This window comes from Brienomyrus brachyistius, unplaced genomic scaffold (genome assembly GCF_023856365.1).
Source record: "Brienomyrus brachyistius isolate T26 unplaced genomic scaffold, BBRACH_0.4 scaffold54, whole genome shotgun sequence".
NCBI classification, from domain to species: domain Eukaryota; kingdom Metazoa; phylum Chordata; class Actinopteri; order Osteoglossiformes; family Mormyridae; genus Brienomyrus; species Brienomyrus brachyistius.
The window spans coordinates 1,612,320-1,636,060 of record NW_026042329.1 but is presented as its reverse complement, the minus strand read 5'-3'; the positions used below and the strand labels follow the sequence as shown (position 1 = coordinate 1,636,060).

At 45.5% G+C, this 23,741-nt stretch overlaps 1 protein-coding gene across 2 annotated transcripts in view; it reads right to left on the bottom strand.

Moving 5' to 3' along the window:
• Positions 1 to 818: 818 nt before the first annotated feature.
• Positions 819 to 23,741, bottom strand: part of LOC125724040 (tripartite motif-containing protein 16-like) — a 32,126-nt gene continuing 9,203 nt past the window's right edge. The window contains exons 1-5 of one of the 2 annotated variants that reach the window (XM_049000957.1): positions 5,439 to 6,061; positions 4,551 to 4,646; positions 4,041 to 4,274; positions 3,710 to 3,869; positions 819 to 2,148 (exon numbers count right to left, since the gene is read on the bottom strand). In XM_049000957.1, coding sequence (XP_048856914.1) covers positions 1,616 to 2,148; positions 3,710 to 3,869; positions 4,041 to 4,274; positions 4,551 to 4,646; positions 5,439 to 6,029 — 1,614 coding nt within the window. In that variant the 5' untranslated portion in view covers positions 6,030 to 6,061 and the 3' untranslated portion in view covers positions 819 to 1,615. Of the gene's footprint in view, positions 2,149 to 3,709; positions 3,870 to 4,040; positions 4,275 to 4,550; positions 4,647 to 5,438; positions 6,062 to 23,741 lie in introns of those variants that run through there. The other variant, XM_049000955.1, reaches the window with a different exon arrangement.

Genomic DNA, 23,741 nt, shown 5'->3' with positions numbered 1-23,741 from the left:
TATAAGCTACTGGGCACCTAAATTTCCTTCTGGATAAATAAAGTATCTCTCTCTCTTTATCTATCTTAAATCAATGTCAGTTTTATTTAATAGTGTGTGCCTACATGCAATCTGAATTATTTAAACAACATTTCCACCAACTGACTCTCATTCAACAGTGAATTTCTAATGACAGATTTCCACCAATCATTTCTCTCCTTGGGCGCTCAACAAAGCGCCCCTGAAGTGCAGCGAAATAGCCAATCGTGTATGGTCGCTAGGCGAATATAATTAAGATTTCACCTATCAGCATCGCCGAATTAAATGGTTTTGGGGCACTGGAAATTTCACCCCTGCTACATAAAATGTGGTTAAAGTTTTGGATCGCTCTCAGGTCAGTCAGAGAGAGATGATGGCGACGACGACAGTTGAGGGGCAGCTTCCAGCCAGTTCGGTGAGATCGTTATTGCATTACCCTTTTGCGAGAAGGACGATGGTGGAAAAAATCCACATTAAGGAACTGGAACCCGACAAGCCCGAAATAAATATCACCCAGCCAACTAAGGAAATTAAATTATGATTGTGAAATTGTTGTCATTTTCTGACTGTTCATCTGAATACTTATACTGGACTAGGAAGGGAAATTTATTGGTACGTCTGCCCCTCTAAGAATTTTTTTTCACCAGCCGCCACTGGTAAAGGTACATTTTTAAATTTTTAAAGGTACAGTGTGTGTAAAGTACATACTGCACATTCTTACAGTGAACAATCTCAGTTACAGTGATGCAATCTCAGTCCTTACAGAGGAAGTTACAAAAAAAAACTACAGGCAATCTGTATAAACTCAGCTGAGTTAGCATTTTCAATTTAATGCCGCAATTTTGAGATCACACGTTAATTATTTTGTTACCTCAAGCTAAACCTTGTTTTTTGTGATAATCTATCTCTATCTCAAAAACACAACGGCTGTTGATGAAGACTGATCTGAATGAATCTGTTATCTCTGACAGAAAGGCACAATGCAATTTCTGCCTGTGTTAGACCTTGACTGAAGTACAGTATAATGCATTGATGAATAATAGGTGCTCCTGACATTTTCAGGTTAAATTACTACAGACAAAATACTATGTATGCATGCTGGCATGGCACTTCTAATCTCCTGATAAACATTATAATAATGATCATAATCGACTCATTATCACGAGAAAACAAGCTTTGTTTTCTTAAGATAAGATAAACTTGTGATCCTGTGATAACATAAATATATATATATATATATATATATATATATAAATATATATATATTGCAAGCGCGGCTGTTCTTGGCTCCTGTGTACTCCAGATGGCGCTAAAGGCAAATAATAAATGAATGTCACCACAGCCCCTGATAGTTGCAGTCACACTGGCCTTCTGTGCAGCAAGTCGTTTCTTTCTCAAAAGGTCTTCAGATCTGACCACTGTTTTTCTGGCCATTGTGTAAATATTCATTTATTTTTGTGTGACATACGTCACACTTCAGACAGAGTAAAAAGGGTTATACTGGTTATAAAGCAGAGATTTTACCTTTTTGCCACAGAGAAGCAGCAACATGTGACACTCTGATAAGGTAAAAATGATTCCTCCAGCACACAGTGAGCTATCCCAGCATGCACAGGGACACAGAGGAGTTTGGATAAACCCAAAACCCTGGATAGAGGGGCTCAGTGAATGAGGAGGTGAAGCTGTACAGGAGGGTCAGTCCATCAGAGGAGACTCTGTAGAAGGACAGAGTACCAGCCGCCCGGTCCAGATACACTCCTACTCTGCGGGAGCCTGAGGGCTCTATGGGTATGTCAGTCCGTTTATTATTGTGCCAGACAGAGTAACTGTCAGGAGAGCAGAGCAGCATCCATGACTTGTCATTGGCTCCAAGCAGACAGTCATCACTGCATCCTTTCCTCCCGATTCCTTTATAAGTCACTCCTATCAGGGCTACATCTCCACTCCACTCAGCTTCCCAGTAACAGTGACCAGTCAGATTCTCTCTGCACAGAACTTGGTGGTAGTAGTCAAATCTCTCTGGATGATCAGGATATGGCTGCTCTACCCCCCCTGTCACCTTCCTGTTCCCCTCTGACAGAGACAGTTCTCTGTTTGCTGTGTTGGGGTCCAGCGTCAGCTGGCAGGAGTCTGTAGGCAAGAGGAAGAGCGATTAATCCCATGACAAAGCCCAGCATCTCTATCATTATCACTGTCACACCTCACACACTCACTCACACAGAACTCGCTCCAATACACACATTTTATTCCCAATATACTCATGTAGCCGCCCGAGTTTGCGGCGCTCCGGCTGCCCCCTGCGCTGTGAGACACGCCGCGCTGAGAGACTCGCTGGGGCCGAACTGCACTTTAGCCTGCGCTCTATTATTCTGTACGATACATAAAATATAAAAAATCAAATATGTGGAATACCTCAGGATGCGACGCTGGCGGGAAGATGCACCAAAATGATGCGCGTATTAAACTAATAGGCTTAATTACAGGTAAATAAAATATCAATTTAAGATAACATTGAACATTGTTGACTACACAACTATAAACAGAATAAGGGACACAGAAGGCATCTTCAGAAAACTGATGTCAAATACAAGCTGCTGTTTAGGATAAAAAAGAGCCGGGCAAGACATTCTAATATGTATATAATTATACTCACATCCTGACAACTGTGGAGGAAAGAAAATATGTATGGAGGCCTGTGCTTCTCCTCCAACTATCATTGAGTTTACGGCTCCAAAAGTGGCTCGTTCTCTAATAACAATTTAAATGGCAAAAGTCATAGTTTACTGTGGAGGGATTTCAACCCCATTCACAAAGGCTCGACCTCCAACGAAGAACGCAGTTTTCCCATCCTCTCGTGCTTTTTTTAAGCAATGACATATGAGAAGATACTCTGATATATCATGGCTGTGATTCGGTCAAAGGCACAAGGCTATAGGCCACCAAAAAAAATAAAAAAATAGTTCTCATAACATCAGTGTAAGTGGGAGGGGCCATCGTGTCCAAACCGTCCGCATAGCTGGATAATTCAGTCAATAACCAATATAGTTTTGTCTAATATTTCCGGTGCCAGCAGTAAAACAACTAGCCAGCTTATTATCGGAGTAACTTTGCATTGTAAATGAAAACCAGGTCTAATAAATTAAATATTGTGGCACTTGAGTGGCGAGGAGATCATGAGGCAGATTGCAAAGTTCAGTTATTGGCATCTTCAACTGCGCGACTGTTAAAAGGACAGAAGAAAAACATCAAGCAGAAATAAACTGACTTACACACAGAAGGGGAGCCTTTACCCAGACAAGAGTGGATACAGGCAGTAGAGACAGAGTGCAGTGGGTCATACTTTGAAAACATTTTTTTCAGTTTGGCAGCTTATGAAAACTTAAATTCCGGAACAGATAAGAATAAATCCAACAAAAACAAAAAACAAACTGACTTGGTCACACAAATGTGAGGCTGACTATACTGCATACTCTCTCTGTATGGTCTACATCGGGGGGGCAATCTTACCCGCAAAGTGCCAGTGTGTACGCAGGTCTTTGGGATAAGCTTTAGGTCAGCTGTTCAACCCCAGGTGTGAGACCCTTCAGCCAATCAGTCCTCTAATTAGTAATCCAGCAAAAGCAGCCCTTTCTGGGTAAGATTGGCCAGCCCCGGTCTATATTAACATGAACAGACTAGAAAATGTATTAACCTGGGTGATGGATCTCTGCCATTTTCATTCTGCAAACATTCTCCAGTTGATCTTTCAGTTCGGAAACCGCCTTCCTCAAATTCCCAAAATCAGATCTTGGACTGACAGAGATTCTGGGTCCAAATCCAGCTTCAGGAGTGACGGGAAGAGCCTGGCGCCTCTACAGACACACAGTCGGATTAAACAGCTTCATCAATACAAATGTGTATTGCAATCTAATTAACAGGACCATTAACATCTGACAAATGACAGACTAGTTAAAATACAAATGGCAATATGCATCCATTTGAATGCTCTGGTTTTATTATTGCCAAAGTAGCTGTTCTGTTACCTGGAGGAAATGGATGTGATCCTCTGTGTGTGAAAGCTGCTCCAGCTCAGAGTGTCTCCTCTTCAGTTCATCAATCTCCTGCTTCAGTCTCTCCATATCTCCTTCAGTTTGGCTCACTAAAGCCTTCTCCTGATCTCTGATCAGCTTTGTCACCTCAGAGCGTCTTCCCTCAATGGAGCGGATCATCTCAGTGAAGATCCTCTCGCTGTCCTTCACTGCTGACTGTGCTGAGCTCTGTTGGTGATACAGGGAGCAGAGGACAGTAAATTACAATTGGTGCCTTTTGAGACTCCAGAGAGCCTCATTGTACAATAGAGATGCAATAGGAGGCATAAAAACAGCACAGGGCTGGGGTTTGGAGCGTCACGATGCTGGATGCCTCAGGTACTGAAATCCAGCCATTAATTAAACCTTAAAGGACTTAAGTTGCCCATCTTTGAAGAGCCTTGATTCAAGCTTAAAATGGTTGCTACAAGCCAGCTGTTATCTTCTCTTCAGGTTCATACTCACTGTGATTGAACCCACAGCCTCTCTCAGCTCCTGCAGCTCCTTCTCCCTCATTTGAATTGTCTGCTGAAATTTCCTCTGTGTTTCACTCATTTGTTTCTACTTATGGAAGAAAAGATAGCAAAACAAGTTTGTTTCATTAGCTGAGATCATATTCATTAATCATCCTGCCCAGGATGGACTCCAGCCTTGGGCCCTATGCTGCCTGGGAAAGGCTCCAGGCACTCCCCCTGACCCTGACCCAGATAAGCGGGTAGGAGATGGATGGATGGATGGATTTATTGACTGTAATTAGGATAAACTTGAAGAAGTCCATCTGACTTATAATTCCCAGTGAAGGAAGTGAAAATAGTTCTCACATTAAACCTGCAGTTCACTTTCTGTAGATAATACATGTGCTTAGCTGCCACTTTATTAGGAATAACCAGTTAGTACCAGGTGGGACCCACTTTGCCTCCAGAACCACTTAATGTGCAGATGAAATATCTGTAGTGTGGGAAATCCCGGGATAGTGGCTGTTTCTGAGATGCTGGAACCACCATGCTTAGGACCAACAATGACACCATGTTCAAAACCTCTTAGCTCACACATCTCAGCCATTCAAATTCTTTTTTGAAAGATTTTACAATAGGAATTCAATCAGATCTTTTAACAGTATATATTAACATCTTGATACCAGTTTGCCCCACTAAGGACACAGTTCCTGATAAAAGTGAAGGTGCTGAAATTTCTCTTTATTCAGTTATAGGACATTTTCTGAGCATTTTCCTTTCATGTAACTAACCAGGCTTAATCATAGTTTCTCTTCAATGCAAACTTATTTATATGTCACAAAGGCCATTTGTATCTTATAAAAATTCATAATTTATATAAGACCATTTCTGGCCTCACCTGTATCTCTGTCCTTCCTGTAGCAGTTGAGACTGTATCATGGCCTCTGTGTTCATCCATCAAACAGAGATAACAGATACACTGCTGGTCGGTACGGCAGTAGACCTCCAGGGGTTTGTCATGGTGGGAACAGACCTTGTCCTTTAGATGGCTGGTGGCATCAATGAGCTTGTGCTGCTTTGCATGGTGGAGTTTATTGTGAAGCTGCAGGTCAGTTTCACAGTAGGAGGTCAGACACACCAGGCAGGACTTGACAGCTTTGTGTTTTCTCCCAGTACAGATGTCACACTCCACATCTCCAGGTCCAGCATAATGGGCAGTGGGAGTAGCTGCTTGTAGTCCAGTCTTCTTCAGTTTCTCCACCATTTCAGCCAGTATGGTGTTTCTGCCCAGAACAGGTCTGGGTATGTAGGTCTGTCTGCACTGGGGGCAGCTGTAAACTCCAAGACGATCCTCATGATCCCAGAAGCTCTTAATACAGCTCGTACAGTAACTGTGTCCACAGGGAATAGTCACTGGATCCTTTAGTAAATCCAGACAGATTGGACAGCTGAACTCGTTTACATCCACTGCAACGCTGGCTTCTGCCATTTTACCACGAACACTGATAGGATTCAGTTTCGTTTTCTCTCACAGTCGTCACAGTGGGAGGAGCTTCCTGCTTATCAGGCTGCAGCAGGTGTGGTTTTGGACTGAGGCCAGACTGAGAAGAGCAGACTGGGCAAACACTGGAGCTGGAGTTTATGAATAAAATAGTTCATCATACAACTCACACAGCAAACATTTATTTAGCCTTAATGAGTGTAATGTTTACTTGCACTGTTTTTTGCCCAAACCAGCTTTATTCCTACAATTTGATAACATAAATAAATTAGCGGGCGGCATGTTGCCACAGTTGTCAGCACTGTTGCCCCACACCTCTGGGACCAGGGTTCGAAGTCTCTGCTAAGGCTCCATGGATGTGGAGTTTGCATGTTCTCTCGTATCATCCTTGGGTTTTCCTCTAGGTTTCCCCCCACAGTCCAAGAAAGGTGAATTGAAGTTCCCAAATTGTACGGTGTGTGTGCCCTGCAATGGTTTAGCACCCCATCCTGGGCACATACACCAGTCCAGGGTGCAGAAAATACTGGAAGGAGAAATTATGCAGAAGGCAGAGTGGTAGAAGCGACCAGTTATACTGCAAATGAATCTCTGTGTCCATTTCGAATTTTGTTGCTTTTTTTCTCCAGATGAACAGGGACTGTACTGGAGGGTGATAGATGAACCAGCCATACAGGGTTCCCCAGAGGAGGACCAGCTCGCCGCACAGCTGCGGCGGGACTTCGCCGCATTCTCTCCCGCCTCTCCGTGGGGCGACCTGGAGAGATTAGCAGAGGGCCTCAAGAGGCTGATCCAGCTCCGGAGAGCCCCAGCTCCTGCTGCGCAGCCCGAGCAGCCGCCTGCGCAGCCCGTATCTCCTGCGCAGCCCGAGCAGGCGCCTCCTCTGCCCGCAGCTCCCGAGCAGGCGCTCCTTCTGCCCGCAGCCCCCGCGCCCACGCCCAAGGCGCTCCCTCCGCCTCTACACCGGACTGTTACCCCAGTGACTCCCGTTCCTGACCCCTCTCCAGTCCCTTCTGCCCCAGTCCTCGAGGAGGTCCCGGAGGACCCCACCGTCACTCCTCCCTCCTCGGAGGTGGAGGAGCTTGAATGGGACCCCTTGGGGACCCTCTTGGTGACCCCTCTGCCCTCACCCCGGCGAGCTGGACCCCGGCCGAGGACCCCCATGTCTGTGTCCCGCAAGCGGAGAGGACACAGACGTAGGGCTGGGGTCCCTCCCACCCTACCTCCTGGCTCGCCCTCCCTCGCCTGCGCTGGGGCTCGGCCGACACCTGCGGGTCCTGGCCTTCCAGGTGGGCTGTCGCCTGCGGGTCCCCCTCCAAGGCCTCGGCACCTTGCCTCGGTCCCGCCGCTGACTCCTTGTCGGTCGCCTGTGGACTCCCCTGCTGTGGCTCCTCAGTCGCCCGCGGGTCCCCCCGCTTCAGCGCGTCAGAGGACGTCGCTGCCTGCTGCGGCTCCCCCCCTCTCCTTGCCTTCGCCAGAGTCCCTTCAGCTCCCTCGTCCACTTCCCTAGTTCTCCCTCCAACTCCCTCCTCAGCCCCTCCGTCTGTCCCTCGCCCTGCCTCCTCAGTCCCTCCGAGGTCCCCTCCAGCTCCCGGCCACCTGCAGCCCCTCCGGCTGCCACCCGTCTCCCGCTGGGGCTCCCTCGGGCTCCCCTTTATTCCCCCTCCTTCTCTCCCTACTCTCCTGCCTATGTCCCTCCTTTGTTTGCTCCTCCTCCCATCTTTTTGTCCCTCCTGTCTCCGTTCCTCGTCCCTTTGTTCCTCCCGTCCCTGCTCCTCGTCCTCCTGTATTCCCTCCGTTCACTCCTGGCCCTTTTGTTTCACCTGTTCCCTTTCTGTCCCCATTCCTTGTCTGTCTGTCCGCCTTTCCTGTCTTATGTCAGGTCTTGTCATGGTTTTTGCCCTTCTGTCAGTTTTGTTTGTCCATCCTGTTCCCTGTGCCCCATTAATGCTTCTGTTCTTCTGTTCCAGGTCCCGTATGCCTCGTCTGGTCCATCGCCACCCCTGAGGTGCGCCCGGTGAAGCGCGCCTTTGGGGGGGGGTTCTGTCACGCCCAGCTCGTACGATCCTCGTGTGTGCCACGCCCCCGATTATCCACATGTGCTTCCCTGATCGTACCCAGCTGTACCCTGTTGTCTTGTTTACTTCAGTCCCCATCTTGCCTCAGTTCATTGTCTGTCATTGATGTTATCGTCGGATGTTTCTTGTCCCTAGTCCCTTGAATAAATCCCCGTTTACCCAGTATTTTGCCTGCCTGCCTGCTCTTGCCCGCTCGCTTGCCTGAGCGATCACCCGTGCTAAGGCGATCGTAACATCCTCACAATCTCACATAATTTTAGGATCTATTTAAAGTTGCATTTCCATGTTACTGAACTATAAATGTTTCTGAACATTTTGAAGAACTGTGTTGCAATTTATGCTGACTTTAAGAACCTTTCCTCACGGAATTGATCTGTTTCTCCACCCTTTACCTAAGCAGGTATGACCTTTGTGCCATGTCACATGCATATGGACTCATGCGATATATTTCACACCCAAAAACATACTTTCATGTTTACTTCTAACCGAGATACACCCCCAGTTGACGAATTAGCCTTCAAAACCCCCCACTCAGTTTGTATCAAATGTGTCGTTCCCTATATTTTATTCTTTGTCGAAATTTAAGTAGCAATAAAAAAAACATCAGTTAATATAATTCCTGTGTAACTCACAAGAAGTTCTGGGACAAATAAACACATGAGACCTAAATGGTGATCATGGTCATTCTGCTTCTAACGATATCATTGGACTGAGGAGCTGAGAGCTTGGCCTATGGCAGACTGTGCAGCAACATAAGAGTAGAGAGCATTCTAATATATATTACTGAGCCACATAGGGAAATTCTCTTTAAACCTCCCCCCAACTTTGTAGTTCTTTGTAGGTGAAAGCAAGTCAGCTGTGCAGGGCAGCTACCACTTGCGGCACCCATGAAGCTGGGGGTTGAGGGTCTTGCTCTAATACCTGCCGATTTGCCAAGGGCGGCCATGAACAGATAACCTTCTAGGCAGAAAGGCTTCACCCACTGGGACATACACTGCTACATCCTCTGACCTAAATGGACAGGAAACCCCTGCCATATCATATGCAGCCAAAATGATGGATGCGAATAAGAGATGAATTTTATTTCCATTTATTACATTTGTTTTATTAACATGTATCATTATTTTGAAAGGAGTTTAGAAGAAGCTTCATCACCGTGGCAGAAAAAAAACAATTGGTTTTGCATATCCCTCGAAAATTATGACTCAAACCACAGGTCTAGTCCGAGACCAATTCAAGACTGAGTAGAAATGATTTCGATTTCATGCCAAGATTAATCAGTGAAAATATGGTTAAAAGGCCAAAACCGAGTGAAACAAAACTGGCTGTCACCTTCTCATGGAAGCAAGTAGCAAAATCAGTGGTGGTGGGTGGAGGAGGAGGAGGAGGGTTAAGTAGGGGGTTGAAAGTGAAGAAGAACTTGAGTGTGTCTGTGGTGGTGGAAAGTAGAGAATGATGACAGAATGACTGATACTCAGCCAGATCCATTGGATAATATAAAACTCACTCCTTAAACACACACACACACACACACACACACACCAAAATACAAACATCAAACCCACTCCATAAAAAGGCATAGCCCAACTGCTAAATACAGTATAGGTTCCAGTTTATCTTTCCCGGTGTCCCTACATATTCGGAATGTCTTACTCGAACCTGGAGCCAGAGCTTTATGTCAGGCCTGAATCAGCCATGCTTTGTGCTATCTGCCTTTTTTTTACAATTCTCTCTAACAAAATTCACATTTTTTATCCATCAGCTGCTTTTCTGGTGTCCGGTCAAAGTGAGCCTGGCCCCGATCTCAGGAAGCAAGAAGATAAGGCCAGCATTGTGGCGTGATCACTCACAGTATGGCCAAAGGAGAGACAACAATTGGTCTAAGTGCTTCCCCTAAATGGGAATGAGGTTCGGGGACACCCTGAACGGGATGCCAGTCCATCACAGGGCACCAGGCAGGGGACACCCTGGACGGGATGCCAGTCCATTAGAGGACACACAAACACACAGACATACAGATGGTAGGATTTGACATTAAACCTTGAAGTCATGTTAAGAGTGTCCTGACAAGCTGCATCACTGTCTGGTTCGGGAACTGCAGCATCTCAAACCACAGGACATTACAATAGATGCAACAAACTACAAGTGCAACTGACAAGATCATTGGGGCCCCTCTACTGATGATATCTTTATCACATGTTGCATCCGTGGAGGACGCCTCCCACCCTTCCCACTGCAGTGTCTTTGTCCCCTTTCCTTCTGCCAGAAGAATCCGGAGCATCTGAGCCATTTCTGCCAGACTCAGTAACAGCTTCTTCCCCAAGGCCATCTGGACTCTGAACTCTATGCTCTCCCCCCTCCCCACAGATTTTAACTTTACACTAACTCTGCCATCCAACAGCACTTTATTACCATTTACAGCATTATTGAATTATTGCACTGCTTCCTGTATTTATTTTTAATCTTTTCTGTTATAGAGATTGTACATTGCATTGTGGGATTGATCTGCCATGCTGGGTACATATGCAGTGGCTTGTACGCCCTCCCATGCACTTCTATTTTCTGTGTAAAGAATCATCTGCACACCTTTGCACTTTGGCTCGTACCGCCATTTACTCTGGTGAAACAGGCACAGAATTAGTTTGCACAGCCCGACTCCCAGCAACGAGTTTATTGCATGGCTATGAATAAACAATAAAATAAATTTAACTGCTCTTCTGGTTAGCCACGGATAGCTAGCAGAGTAGTCGGTAATAAAATAAGCAGCATTTTAGATGAATTGCTAGAGGAAAATAATCACAAGTAAATCAGGGAAACACAGAGTATTTCACTGATATAAATAACACATATTACAAACAGAATTGATTTCCTTAAGAATACTCTATATGGAGCTCAACGCAGAGCATTTTGCCTCGCGGACTTGTTGTCGGCAGACTGGTAAAAGAAATGGGGTACACTCCTTAAGTCTGAAGTTTCCCACTAGAGGGCGCTTAAGCCCTGCATTACATAAGCTCAAACAGACTAATACAATAATAATTAAAGCATAAGTAAACTAGTAGTTAATGGCACATTAATAGTGAAGATAAGTGGAATCATTTCAGCTGTTCCTCCAGGCAGTGGTGAATTGTTTGTGTCTGTAGCTCTTTATTTGGATTTATTCACTAAAAGTGTGCAACTATGCGACATTGTTGTGTAGTCGGGTGACGATCGTATGACATGGTGTCATAGGACATAAACTGATATGTTGAATAAACAATATCCAGGTTTTCAGAGGGCTGCAATATACTGAGTCACATGTATTACTTTGCGTACTTCAGATTTCTTCATAATTTAAAGCACATGACTGCTCATTATGTAAGTACTTTGTGGAGCTGCGGTGCAGCAGAAAAAAAGGAAGTGGCTGTCAATGCAAGCAGAGCACCACAAAAGAAGTGTATTTATTTCAGAGTGTCTAAACACCAGAAAAAACCCACGTCCTCACTTGGGCACGCGTGCTCACCACACCCTGCACGCATGAGCGTAGGTAAGGGGCAATGAATTCTGCCTAAAAGGTAGGAGCCCCTACAACTTAATGTGTTCCATCATTGCCCATTTGAAACATTCCATCAGTGTTTACTTCACCATTGTGTGTCAATGCTGGTAACATGCCTCCCCGCCTCACCCCTGCACGTTTATCCAGCAATTTCCATAGTCCTTCAGGTTTACATCTGAAGCATTGTGTGTAAATGAAAACATGGAAAAATCTCTTTGCCGCACTTGTAGCTCCACTTAAGAAGATAAAGCATAGAGATAAGAAACCTGGCCCCTGATACTCTGATCATGCACATGAACTCAAACAGGCATCACATAATCTAGAGTGCAAATGGCGCTCAACTAAACTAGAAGTTTTCAAATCTGCCTGGAAAGAGAGCCTCTCTAAATACAGACAAGCACTAGTGACTGCTCGGTCTGTGTATCTCTCCAGATTAATAGACATGAACAAAACCAATCCTAAATTCCTATTAAAATCCGTGTCTAGGTTAACACAGAATTCTTGATTAAACTTGCAAGTCCCGCAAGCTCTTAAGAGTGATGACTTTATTACATTTTTTTAATGGTAAAGTAACTAAGATTAGACAGACCATTCAGTGCACGTCTTTAGCCACTTACGGTTGCCTGCCTCCGGGTAAGTCTGATGCCTACCTTTAAAATGAGACCATTAAAACTTTCCTTTTTATAAAACAAACAGAACGTCTAAGCCTAGTTTCCTCCTGAAAATCCTCTACTAGCCTTGTAGACCAAATTCCTACAAAATTCTTCAAGGACGTTGCACCGCAGATTAGCACCATCCATCCATCCATCCATCCATCCATCCATCATCTCCCGCTTAATCCGGGGTCGGGTCGCGGGGGCAGCAGTCTCAGCAGGGAAGCCCAGACTTCCCTCTCCCCGGCCACTTCATCTAGCTCCTCTGGGGGGATCCCGAGGCGTTCCCAGGCCAGCCGAGAGACATAGTCTCTCCAGCGTGTCCTGGGTCTTCCCCGGGGTCTCCTCCCAGTGGGACATGCCCGGAACACCTCCCCAGGGAGGCGTCCCGGAGGCATCCTAATCAGATGCCCGAGCCACCTCATTTGGCTCCTCTCGATGCGGAGGAGCAGCGGCTCTACTCTGAGTCCCTCCCGAATGACTGAACTCCTCACCCTATCTCTAAGGGAGAGCTATATATGCACTATAATGGGGAACCAGGTTCGTGTAGAGCATTCCTGTCACAATGCTCCCTGGCTTTCGAGTTGCAGCCCTCCGCGTTCCCTTCAGAACGCTCATAATCATGGCTCTGACTCGCTCTGTGAGGGAGTGGGCAACTGCTGCCTCAGACTCCGGTGCTTCATTCTGCAGTTTTCACGCTCGTTTTCAAGAGGAGACGAAGCGTGTCTTCGATCGTTCGAAGCACGGAAGAGAGGCAGCACGAGAAATTATGCAGCTTCGCCAGGGTCATCGCATGGTATATGACTACACCATACAGTTCCAAACCCTCGTGATGTCCTGCGGATGGGATTCTCAAGCCTTATACGACGCCTATTATAACGGGCTGGCTGAGGAAATTAAGGACGAACTCGCCACACGGGAACTTCCTGATTCCCTGTCTGCACTGACTGACGTAGCTCAAAGGGTGGACATGCGGATTCGGCAGAGTCGCAGAGAACGGAGACCGGAGGGAGTACCCCGCACCCTGTACCCAAGCACCGTTAACCCCTCAGATGCTGGACCAGAGCCGATGCAGGTTGATCGGACCTGCCTATCTCCAGCCGAACGACAACAGCGCCTTAGTGCCAGGGCGTGTCTGTACTGTGAACAGACTGGTCATTTTATTACCCAGTGCCCAGTAAAAGGGCGCACCCACCAGTAGGGAAGAGGGTACTGGTGGGTGTGGTTCCGGTAAATCCCTTTTCTGTGTATCGGACTTTTCTCCCAGCAATATTAATGTGGGGGTCCTCCCAGCAGTCCCTGGCCATCCTTATTGATTCTGGGGCTGACGAGAGCTTCATAGATTCCATGCTGGCTCAACAATGGGGGATCCCCACCACCTGCATCCAAACATAGAATGGCTACTATCTCCCAGGTTCCGGTTCCGGTGAGTCTGTCACTGGGGGGAACTCATGTTGAGACCCTTTCTTTCTATCTTATCAACTCACCCCAGGCACCTCTGGTGTTGGGGCATCCTTAGTTTGTCTGTCATGACCCACACATCGACTGGGAGAGGGGCACCGTAATTGCCTGGGGTTCATTCTGTTTTTCCCAGTGTTTGCATATTAGCCAACCACTAGAGGTCCCTGCACAAGAGGAGGAGTACCTGGATTTGTCAGGCGTTCCAGCTGAGTACCAAGACCTGAAGCTTGCTTTCAGTAAGTCCCAGGCCGTCTCCCTTCTGCCGCATCGGCCGTATGACTGCAATAGATTTGCTACCAGGAACCTTCCCTTCCATGGGTCGTCTCCATTAGGCCCCAAAAGAAGGGTAATAGAGGAGTATGTTAATGGAGCTTTTAGTACAGGCATTATCCGCCCTTCGTCTTCCCCTGCTGGGGCAAGGTTCTTTTTTGTAGATAAGAAGGATGGCTCTCTTCATCCGTGCATTAATTATAGGGGTCTGAATCAAATCACCATTAAGAATCATTACCCCCTAACCTTCTCCAGGGAACTAAGATCTTTACTAAATTGGATCTTCGTAATGCCTACCACTTGGTGAGGATCCGGGAGGGAGATGAATGGAAGACAGCCTTCAACATGCCTACTGGTCACTACGAGTATCTAGTGATGCCTTTTAGGCTAACTAAGGCTCCAGCAGTGTTCCAGGCCTTAATTAACGATGTCCTTCGGGATATGCTGAATAAGTACATATTTGTATATCTAGACAACATCTTGATATTCTCACAGAATGAGCAGGAGCATGTACAGCATGTTTGGGCAGTTCTTCAGCACCTGCTGTCCCACACATTGTTACTTAAGGCCGAGAAATGTAAGTTCCATAGACGTACCATTTCTTTCCTGGGTTTCATCCTCGCAGAGGGTTCCATCCGGATAGATCCAGAGAAGGTCAGGGCTGTGGCTGAGTGGCCACAGCCACAGTCTCGGAAGGAGTTACAGCGCTTTCTTGGTTTTGCAAATTTTTACCGCCGTTTTATCCGTGGGTATAGCTTAGTAGCTGCACCTCTTACTGCTTTGACCTCTACTAGGCTCTTGTTTCAGTGAACGGATGTGGCCCAGAGGGCTTCTGTTGACCTTCGTGGCCTTCTGGTTCACCTCTGCTCCAGTCCTACAGGTGCCCGAGCCTTTACGGCAATTCTTAGTGGAGGTTGATGCCTCAGGAACTGGGGTTGGAGCGGTGTTGTCCCAACGCTCCGCATTGGACAACAAACAGCATCCCTGTGCTTTCTTTTCCCGGAAACTCACTCCTGCTGAGAGGAACTACAACATAGGGGACCGGAAGTTGCTTGCTATCAAACACACCTTGGAAGAATGGAGACTGGTTAGAGGGCACCCTTGATCCTTTTTTAATCCTGACCGACTATAAGAACTTGGAATACTTGCGGTCTGCTCGATGTCTCAATGATCGCCTGACGCCTGACCCTGCCTGTACCCGGACCATGAGCCTAGCCAAGCCCCAAGATCGACCCCGCACATCACCCGACCCCAGCCTGCCCCACGACAACAATCCTGTCAGCTTCTTGGAAATAACAGCCTTCTTTTGTACTAAGTCTCTCAGCACCTGATTCCGCAACATCGTCATCTTTTCCCCTACTAAACCCTTACAGTTTGTAGTTCATCAGCTGTCTATTTTCCTACAGAAAAAAATACTAATGAATTATATCAGTCTGGCTTTAGACCTAATAATAGCACAGAAACCGCTCTAGTCAAAGTAATGAATGATTTGCTTTTGGCTTCTGACCGTGGCTGTATATCTCTGTTGGTATTACTAGATTTAACTGCAGCATTCAATACTGTGGACCATAATATCCTCTTGGACCGGCTAGAATGTGTGGTTGGCATTAAGAGGACAGCTCTCTCTTGGTTCCACTCCTATTTAACTGATCACTATCAGTTTGCCCATGTGAACAATGAATCTTCCAAGGCCACCAAATTCAAATATGGTGTCTCACAGGGATCAGTACTGGGCCCACTACTGTTCATTTTATATATGCTCCTGGTAACATTATTAGAAATCGTGGTGTTGTGTTTCATTCTTATGCTGAGGATACACAGTTAATGATGCATCACTGCTCTCTTGGTTAGAAGACTGTCTGTTAGATATCCGGTGAAAAAAGGTTATCTGAGACCTTGGGTGGAGCTTAGAAGCCCCCCATGATGTCATCACCGATGACTGACAGGTCCAGCTACCACCCCCCCCTCCACCTCACCGCCGCCATTTTCGGCTAATGTGTTGTGTAACATGTGAGCATGTTAGTGTACAACTAGCTAGCTAGCCAAGACGGTACAAAAAATATTACAAGACTCACCTTCGTAGTCATGTATGAACGATGATGCATACATTTTAAAACCCTTCTCCAACTTGCTGTTGGGAGTCGTGGATCCTGACCGGCACAGTCGACGGACATCGTTAATGTTTAAATTTGGCAGCTCGCTGAGACACCTTGTGTAAAACAGCACCATTTCTTCTAAGCTGTGGACCGGAAGTAGCGTAACCATATTATTTGTAATGGCGGTGAATGTCCTACTGGCGTGTATAGAGCCCATTCCAGTTCTCCACTGATGAGAGAGCGTGGCTGCACTCACGCAAATTGAGCTTAACCTCTTAAATGCCAGATGGCTTTAACTACACTATTTTTCTGCATATAATGCATGTTACATGCAGGAGCTGAGAGAGGCTGTGGGCTCATTCAAAGTGAGTATGAACCTGAAGAGAAGATAACAGCTGGCTTGTAGGTACCATTTCAGGCTTCAGTTGAGGCTTTTCTAAGATGGGCGACTTAAGTTCTTTAAGGTTTAATTAATGGCTGGATTTCAGTACCTGAGGCATCCAGCATGGTGATGCTCCAAACCCCAGCCCTGTGCTGTTTTTATACCTCCTGTCAGCTCACATCACTATTGTACAATGAGGCTCTCTGGAGTCTCAAAAGGGGCCAATTGTAATTTACTGTCCTCTGCTCCCTGTGTCACCAACAGAGCTCAGCACAGTCAGCAGTGGAGGACAGCGAGAGGATCTTCACTGAGATGATCCGCTCCATTGAGAGAAGACGCTCTGAGGTGACACATCCATTTCCTCCAGGTAACAGAACAGCTACTTTGGCAATAAGAAAACCAGAGTATTCAAATGAATGCATATTGTCATTTGTATTTCAAAGTGTTTATTTGTCAGAAATTCATTAAAAGCTTCCTTTTAATTAGATTGCAATACACATTTGTGTTGATGAAGCTGTTTAATCAGACTGTGTGTCTGTAGAGGCGCCAGGCTCTTCCTGTCACTCCTGAAGCTGGATTTGGACCCAGAATCTCTGTCAGTCCAAGATCTGATTTTGGGAATTTGAGGAAGGTGGTTTCTGAGCTGAAGAATCAACTGGAGAATGTTTTGCGAAAAGAAAATGACAGAGATCCATCACACAGATTAATTAATAAATACATTTTCCAGTCTGTTCATATTCCATACAGACCATGCAGAGAGTATACAGTACAGTTTTTATGACCATTCAGTATCTGTTTCAAATAAGATTAAATCTTTCAGAAAACCATTGAAATAGTAGAAATCATCCATCCATCCATTTTCCAAACCGCTTATCCCCATGTTTCAGCAAAATTTGTATTGTGTTTCACTCAGAATTGTTATCACATGATTAAAATGCCCCCATGATGATAATACCCTAGTGCTGGTGTCTCCACAGTGAGTGAAGTCCATCTCCCACAAGTAAATTCCTTTTACTCACATCCCTGTTTCTCTCTGTCTCTGTCTAGTTACCAAAGACACCGTCCTACCGGTATTAGTGCCCAGCCCCAGAGCAGAATTCTTACACTGTGAGTCTGTTCACACACACGCTTCTCTCTCCCTGTATGAGGTGGAGTGTGTTTTACTGTGTTTTATTGTGTTTTATTGTGTTTTATTGTGTTTCATTTTCTTCTGCTAGAGGAGCTTCTCTTTCTCTCTCCTGCTGCCTCCTGGTCTTTCACATTTACATGAGCTGTTTATGTCAAGAGCTTCTGAATCTGTTTGAACTTGTGACTGCTATTATGTTACTTATTATTCTGTTCTTTGAGATGTCCGTGTTTTGAATATGACCATGCAAGCATGAAAGGATAAACATATATTCATTTATATATATATACTTTTCAAAGTGTTTAAACATACAAAAAAGTGAACATTCTGCGTTTAATATAAGGAGTGAATAAAACCAGACCATCACCTCCTGATCTTCTCTTCCGTCAGATTCCTGTCGGCTCACTCTGGACCCCAACACAGCAAACAGAAATCTTCATCTGTCTAAGAGGCAAAGATTGGTGACATGGAAGGAAGAGACACAGTCATATCTTGATCACCAGCAGAGGTTTGACTTATGCTACCAAGTGATGTGTACAGTGGGTCTGACTGGGCGCTGCTACTGGGAGGTCGAGTGGATTAGTTTAGCGTATAGGGACACTAGTTCTAGCTCCAGCTAACTCCTCACTCCCAGTCAGACCTATAGTGTGAGGTGTAGAGCTGGGTGGGGATCGGTGCCATTGGCTTTGGATAAACTGGACTGTCAGTGCTGTCACTCTGGCTTCAGAATCCCTTGTGGAATTGGAGTGCTGACATTTCAGGGACTCCCCATGCCTGCATTCCCACTTGCCTCTCCCTCCTACTGATGCTGCCACAGCCATATCTGCCGGAGCTTGTACATTGGACTTCATATTGCACTCACCTAGCTGTTAGCACTGCCAATAGCCTCCTCTACTTTAACTAATTGTACATTTTATTTCCCATACTCCTCCTGGGGGGTGCTGCCTGGAGACCTCAATTTATCAAGATGTCCAGCACACCCTGCTACATGTGACATCGCCACCACCAGTGACGTCCCTGCACCCAACTCGCCACTCTGCCTGTGTCATCTTTCATGTCTGACACCACTGCCTTACCTCTAGTTGCCTGGCGGTTGGAAGAAGACTCGGCATTGGCTTGTCATCTTCCCTGCTTTCCAGTTATTTCCCAAATCTTATGATTGGGACAATGTGACTTGACTCCTATTTGACTCTCCCTGCCGGCCCCTGGAGGATGGGCTCCCCCTTTGAGTCTCGTCCCTCCCAAGGTTTCTTCCTTCTTGGGAGTTTTTCCTTGCTACTGTCGCCTTTGGCTTGCTCACCGGGGGCTTTGGGTGCGGATGCTGTAAAGCGCTTTGAGACAATGTAATGTCATGATAATGCGCTATACAAAAATAAATTTGTTGTTGTTGTTGATTGGCTGTTCGGTCACTATAGCCGTGACATATAAAGGGATCAACAGGAAAGGAGGGGGTGACGTCAGTGTGTTTGGATACAATGACAAGTCCTGGTGTTTGTACTGCTCAACCTCCAGTTACTCATTCTGGTACAACAACATTAAATCTGCAGTGTCTGCCCCCCCCTCCTCCAGGATAGGAGTGTACCTGGATCACAGGGTAGGAACTCTGTCCTTCTACAGCGTCTCTGACACAATGACCCTCCTGCACAGGGTCCAGGCCACGTTCACTGAGCCCCTCTATCCTGGGTTTTGGCTTTGAGACAGTACTGTTAAACTGTGCTAATTAGGTTAAAACATCTGTTTAAATCTGGTGTAATTAGTCTTTTGTGTAAAGAGTGTTAATAATGACTATGAAAATAGATACAATAAAAAAATAATTGTACATATTTCTTATAAATTATGCAAGAAATTGAAGCAAGCTGAAACAGTTAACAGGAAGGTAATGATCGAGGCTGAGACACAAACAGACAAGAATCATCGGTCCAAGGAACAGAAAACACGGGTAAAATGTGGCATAACAATGGATGTCACAGGAAATGCTGGGTACGGTGTAGGCACTCAGTACTTCACAGTGGGCTAGTGGAGTAACTGGGCTGTATGTGAAGACTAAGTGCCAATCATGGGAAATAAACTGCAGCGGGTTAGAATCCCGGGGATGGTGATCGGTGTAGGTGGGACCGTGCCGGTGCAGCTTGGCACAGGTGTGGTTGGTCCAATGCGGGCGTGACAGACACAGGTGCTGTGAAAGTCAGCTCTCAGCTGACAGTGTTCAGTTCTAATACATTTGTTACAAGCTAAGTGACACCACGTCAACTAATAATCTCATTTACATTAACAAAGTCACTGAATAACATGGTCAGAGTTAAACCATCAGCAGATGATTTTCTCATACAGAAATCATACACGGTTTAAACAGATTGATACAGGTATGTGTAACCCCCTATATTTAATTTGAATTCATTCATTGCCCCCCGTAAGTTGACTGCTGTATTTCAATTATATTACTGAGTCCCCCCCCCCACCCCCCAATATCAAACACTCTCCTACACTGTTGGCTGGACATCTGAACAAACTTTCAGTGAGTTTAACATGGGAAGTGAATTCTTTGCAGACCAGGCAGTGTGTTCTTTTATTACATTGAGTTCTTCAAGACTCAATGTAAAATCTTATTGTCTGTATGTGTGTGTGTTTGTGTGCCCTATGATGGATTGGAATCCCGTCCAGAATGTCCCCCTGCCTCGTGTCCTGTAATGGACTGGCATCTCATCCAGAATGTCCACCTGCCTCATGCCCTGTGGTGGACTGGCATCTCGTTTAAGGTGTCCCTTGTCCCATGCCCTGTGCTGGACTGGCATCCCGTCTAGGGTGTCCCCCTGCCTCGTGCCCTGTGATGGACTGGCATCCCATCCAGGGTGTCCCCTGCCTCATGCCCTGTGATGGACTGGCATCCCGTCCAGGGTGTCCCCCATCCTCATGCCCATAGAGATTCCCCTTTCGATGGGACATGAGTGCTATATCCTCATACCTCCAGAGCTGGGGGTTCAAATACTGTCCCTGCAGTGTGCATGAAATTTCCTTCCATAATTAAAGAAAAAGGTTCACCTTGACCAGAGACCTGATAAGCTGGAAGATGGATGGATGAATGGATAAAGAATGGAAGTTGAAATAAAGGCAGTGAATCTAGAAGCATGGCTCATTCAGGCCTGACATAAAAGAGGGTCCAAGCTCTGGCCCCAGGTTTGAGCAGGACATGTGAATGTGTAGGGACACTGGGAAAGATGAACTGGAATCTTAACAATGACGGCCTCCTTCTAACAACATTGCTGCTAAAAAATGTCCCTACAGTCTATATTATACCAGTGAAGATTAAAATATACAGTGGGGCAAAAAAGTATTTGGTCAGCCACCGATTGTGCAAGTTCTCACACTGAAAATGATGGCAGAGGTCAGTAATTTTCATCATAGGTACACTTCAACTGTGAGAGACAGAATGTGAAAAAAAAATCCATGAATTCACATGGTAGGATTTTTAAAGAATTTATTTGTAAAATAGGGTGGTCAATAAGTATTTGGTCAATTCAAACAAGGAAAATCTCTGGCTCTCACAGACCTGTAACGTCGTCTTTAACAAGCTTTTCTGTCCTCCACTCGTTACCTGTCTTAATGGCACCTGTTCGAACTCATTATCTGTATAAAAGACACCTGTCCACAGCCTCAAACAGTCAGACTCCAAACTCCACTATGGCCAAGACCAAAGAGCTTTCGAAGGACACCAGGAAAAGAATTGTAGACCTGCACCAGACTGGGAAGAGTGAATCTACAATAGGCAAGCAGCTTGGTGTGAAAAAATCAACTGTGGGAGCAATTATCAGAAAATGGAAGACATACAAGACCACTGATAATCTCCCTCGATCTGGGGCTCCACGCAAGATCTCATCCCGTGGGGTCAAAATGATCATGAGAACGGTGAGCAAAAATCCCAGAACCACACGGGGGGACCTGGTGAATGACCTGCAGAGAGCTGGGACCAAAGTAACAAAGGTCACCATCAGTAACACACTACAACGGCAGGGAATCAAATCCTGCAGTGCCAGACGTGTTCCGCTGCTGAAGCCAGTGCATGTCCAGGCCCGTCTGAAGTTTGCCAGAGAGCACATGGATGATACAGCAGAGGATTGGGAGAATGTCATGTGGTCAGATGAAACCAAAGTAGAACTTTTTGGTCTAAACTCAACTCGTCGTGTTTGGAGGAAGAAGAATACTGAGTTGCATCCCAAGAACACCATACCTACTGTGAAGCATGGGGGGGGAAACATCATGCTTTGGGGCTGTTTTTCTGCTAAGGGGACAGGACGACTGATCCGTGTTAAGGAAAGAATGAATGGGGCCATGTATCGTGAGATCTTGAGCCAAAACCTCCTTCCATCAGTGAGAGCTTTGAAGATGAAACGTGGCTGGGTCTTCCAACATGACAATGATCCCAAACACACTGCCCGGGCAACAAAGGAGTGGCTCCGTAAGAAGCATTTGAAAGTCCTGGAGTGGCCTAGCCAGTCTCCAGACCTCAACCCCATAGAAAATCTGTGGAGGGAGTTGAAAGTCCGTGTTGCTCGGCGACAGCCCCAAAACATCACTGCTCTCGAAGATCTGCATGGAGGAATGGGCCAAAATACCAGCTACTGTGTGTGCAAACCTGGTAAAGACCTATAGTAATCGTTTGACCTCTGTTATTGCCAACAAAGGTTATGTTACAAAGTATTGAGTTGAATTTTTGTTATTGACCAAATACTTATTTTCCACCCTAATTTACAAATAAATTCTTTAAAAATCCTACCATGTGAATTCATGGATTTTTTTTTCACATTCTGTCTCTCACAGTTGAAGTGTACCTATGATGAAAATTACTGACCTCTGCCATCATTTTCAGTGGGAGAACTTGCACAATCGGTGGCTGACCAAATACTTTTTTGCCCCACTGTAATTTGTATTTCACCTTTATAGGAAATAAAGTTTTTGTTCCTGTGTTAATAATTTTATTTTGTTTTCATCTGGGTGCACTACAGTGACACCTTCCGCATTTTTGCCTTTTTCTCCCAAACTGTGAAGCATACTGTAGAAATTTCATGCCCTGCCAATTCAGCATGTTATGACAAATCAAAGAACATGCAGAACTTGGTTCTACCTCTTTGCATTTTGGCCTTTTTTATATGAGTCTGAAAACAGGTCTTTTCAAACTCGTCTTAGAATTTTCACCCAGCCTACATTCATCTGGTATCAATCAAATCAGTTCATTCATTATAAATAATTATTAACAATATCTTAGACTTGCTGAATGGTATGGTCACCAGCCACACCCAGACCATACTGTACCTGTGCCGCTCCCATTTCTATCAGACAGCTGAATCTCAGGCGTGCTTCAGCCAATCCTCACTAATATGTAAGTTATACTGTAGTAGGGGACTACAGGTACACCCTCCAACGTTGGTGCCGATTGGTCAATAGGGGGCGCTACAGCCACTGTGCCTATATGTCTGAGGCCCAGCTTGGCTAATTCAGCTGAAATATCCTTATAGCTCTTATAATCTTCAAAGAGTTGCCACCTTTACATTCACCTGAGTCTAGGCTTTTAAATACCTTTCATTTTACTGCCGTTTGACTCTTACATAAATAAAACCGGTCGACATTTTAAAATTTTTTGTTATGTGATTTAACAAAAACATGCACATGTTCTACAATTTTTCATGTTTTCATGTTTTCAGAATATGGCTTCCAATTTGCCACCACACATCTGGTTTTGTCACAGTTTACAATTAAAGTTCAACATATAGCAAATTTTACATTAAATAAACAGTTTATCATGTCTTTGCTGGTCAGTCAGCACTGCGAAACTGTTTCCGGTATGATTTTCTTTTGTAAGAAGCAGCAGGATTTTGTTCGTACTGCACATACTCCAACAATAATCAGCCGTCATATTTACACTCCAACGTCCTTGGTATCTTCGTTCCATTTCATCATCTTGGTGAAATCTCTCACCTTGATCCTCACTATACTCACGCAAATTTTCATGAAAGTAATCAAGGTGCGAGTCTAGGAAATGCATCTTGACACTCATTCTACATCCAAGATCTTGAAAACGACATATCATATCCTTGATGTGAACCTCACAGT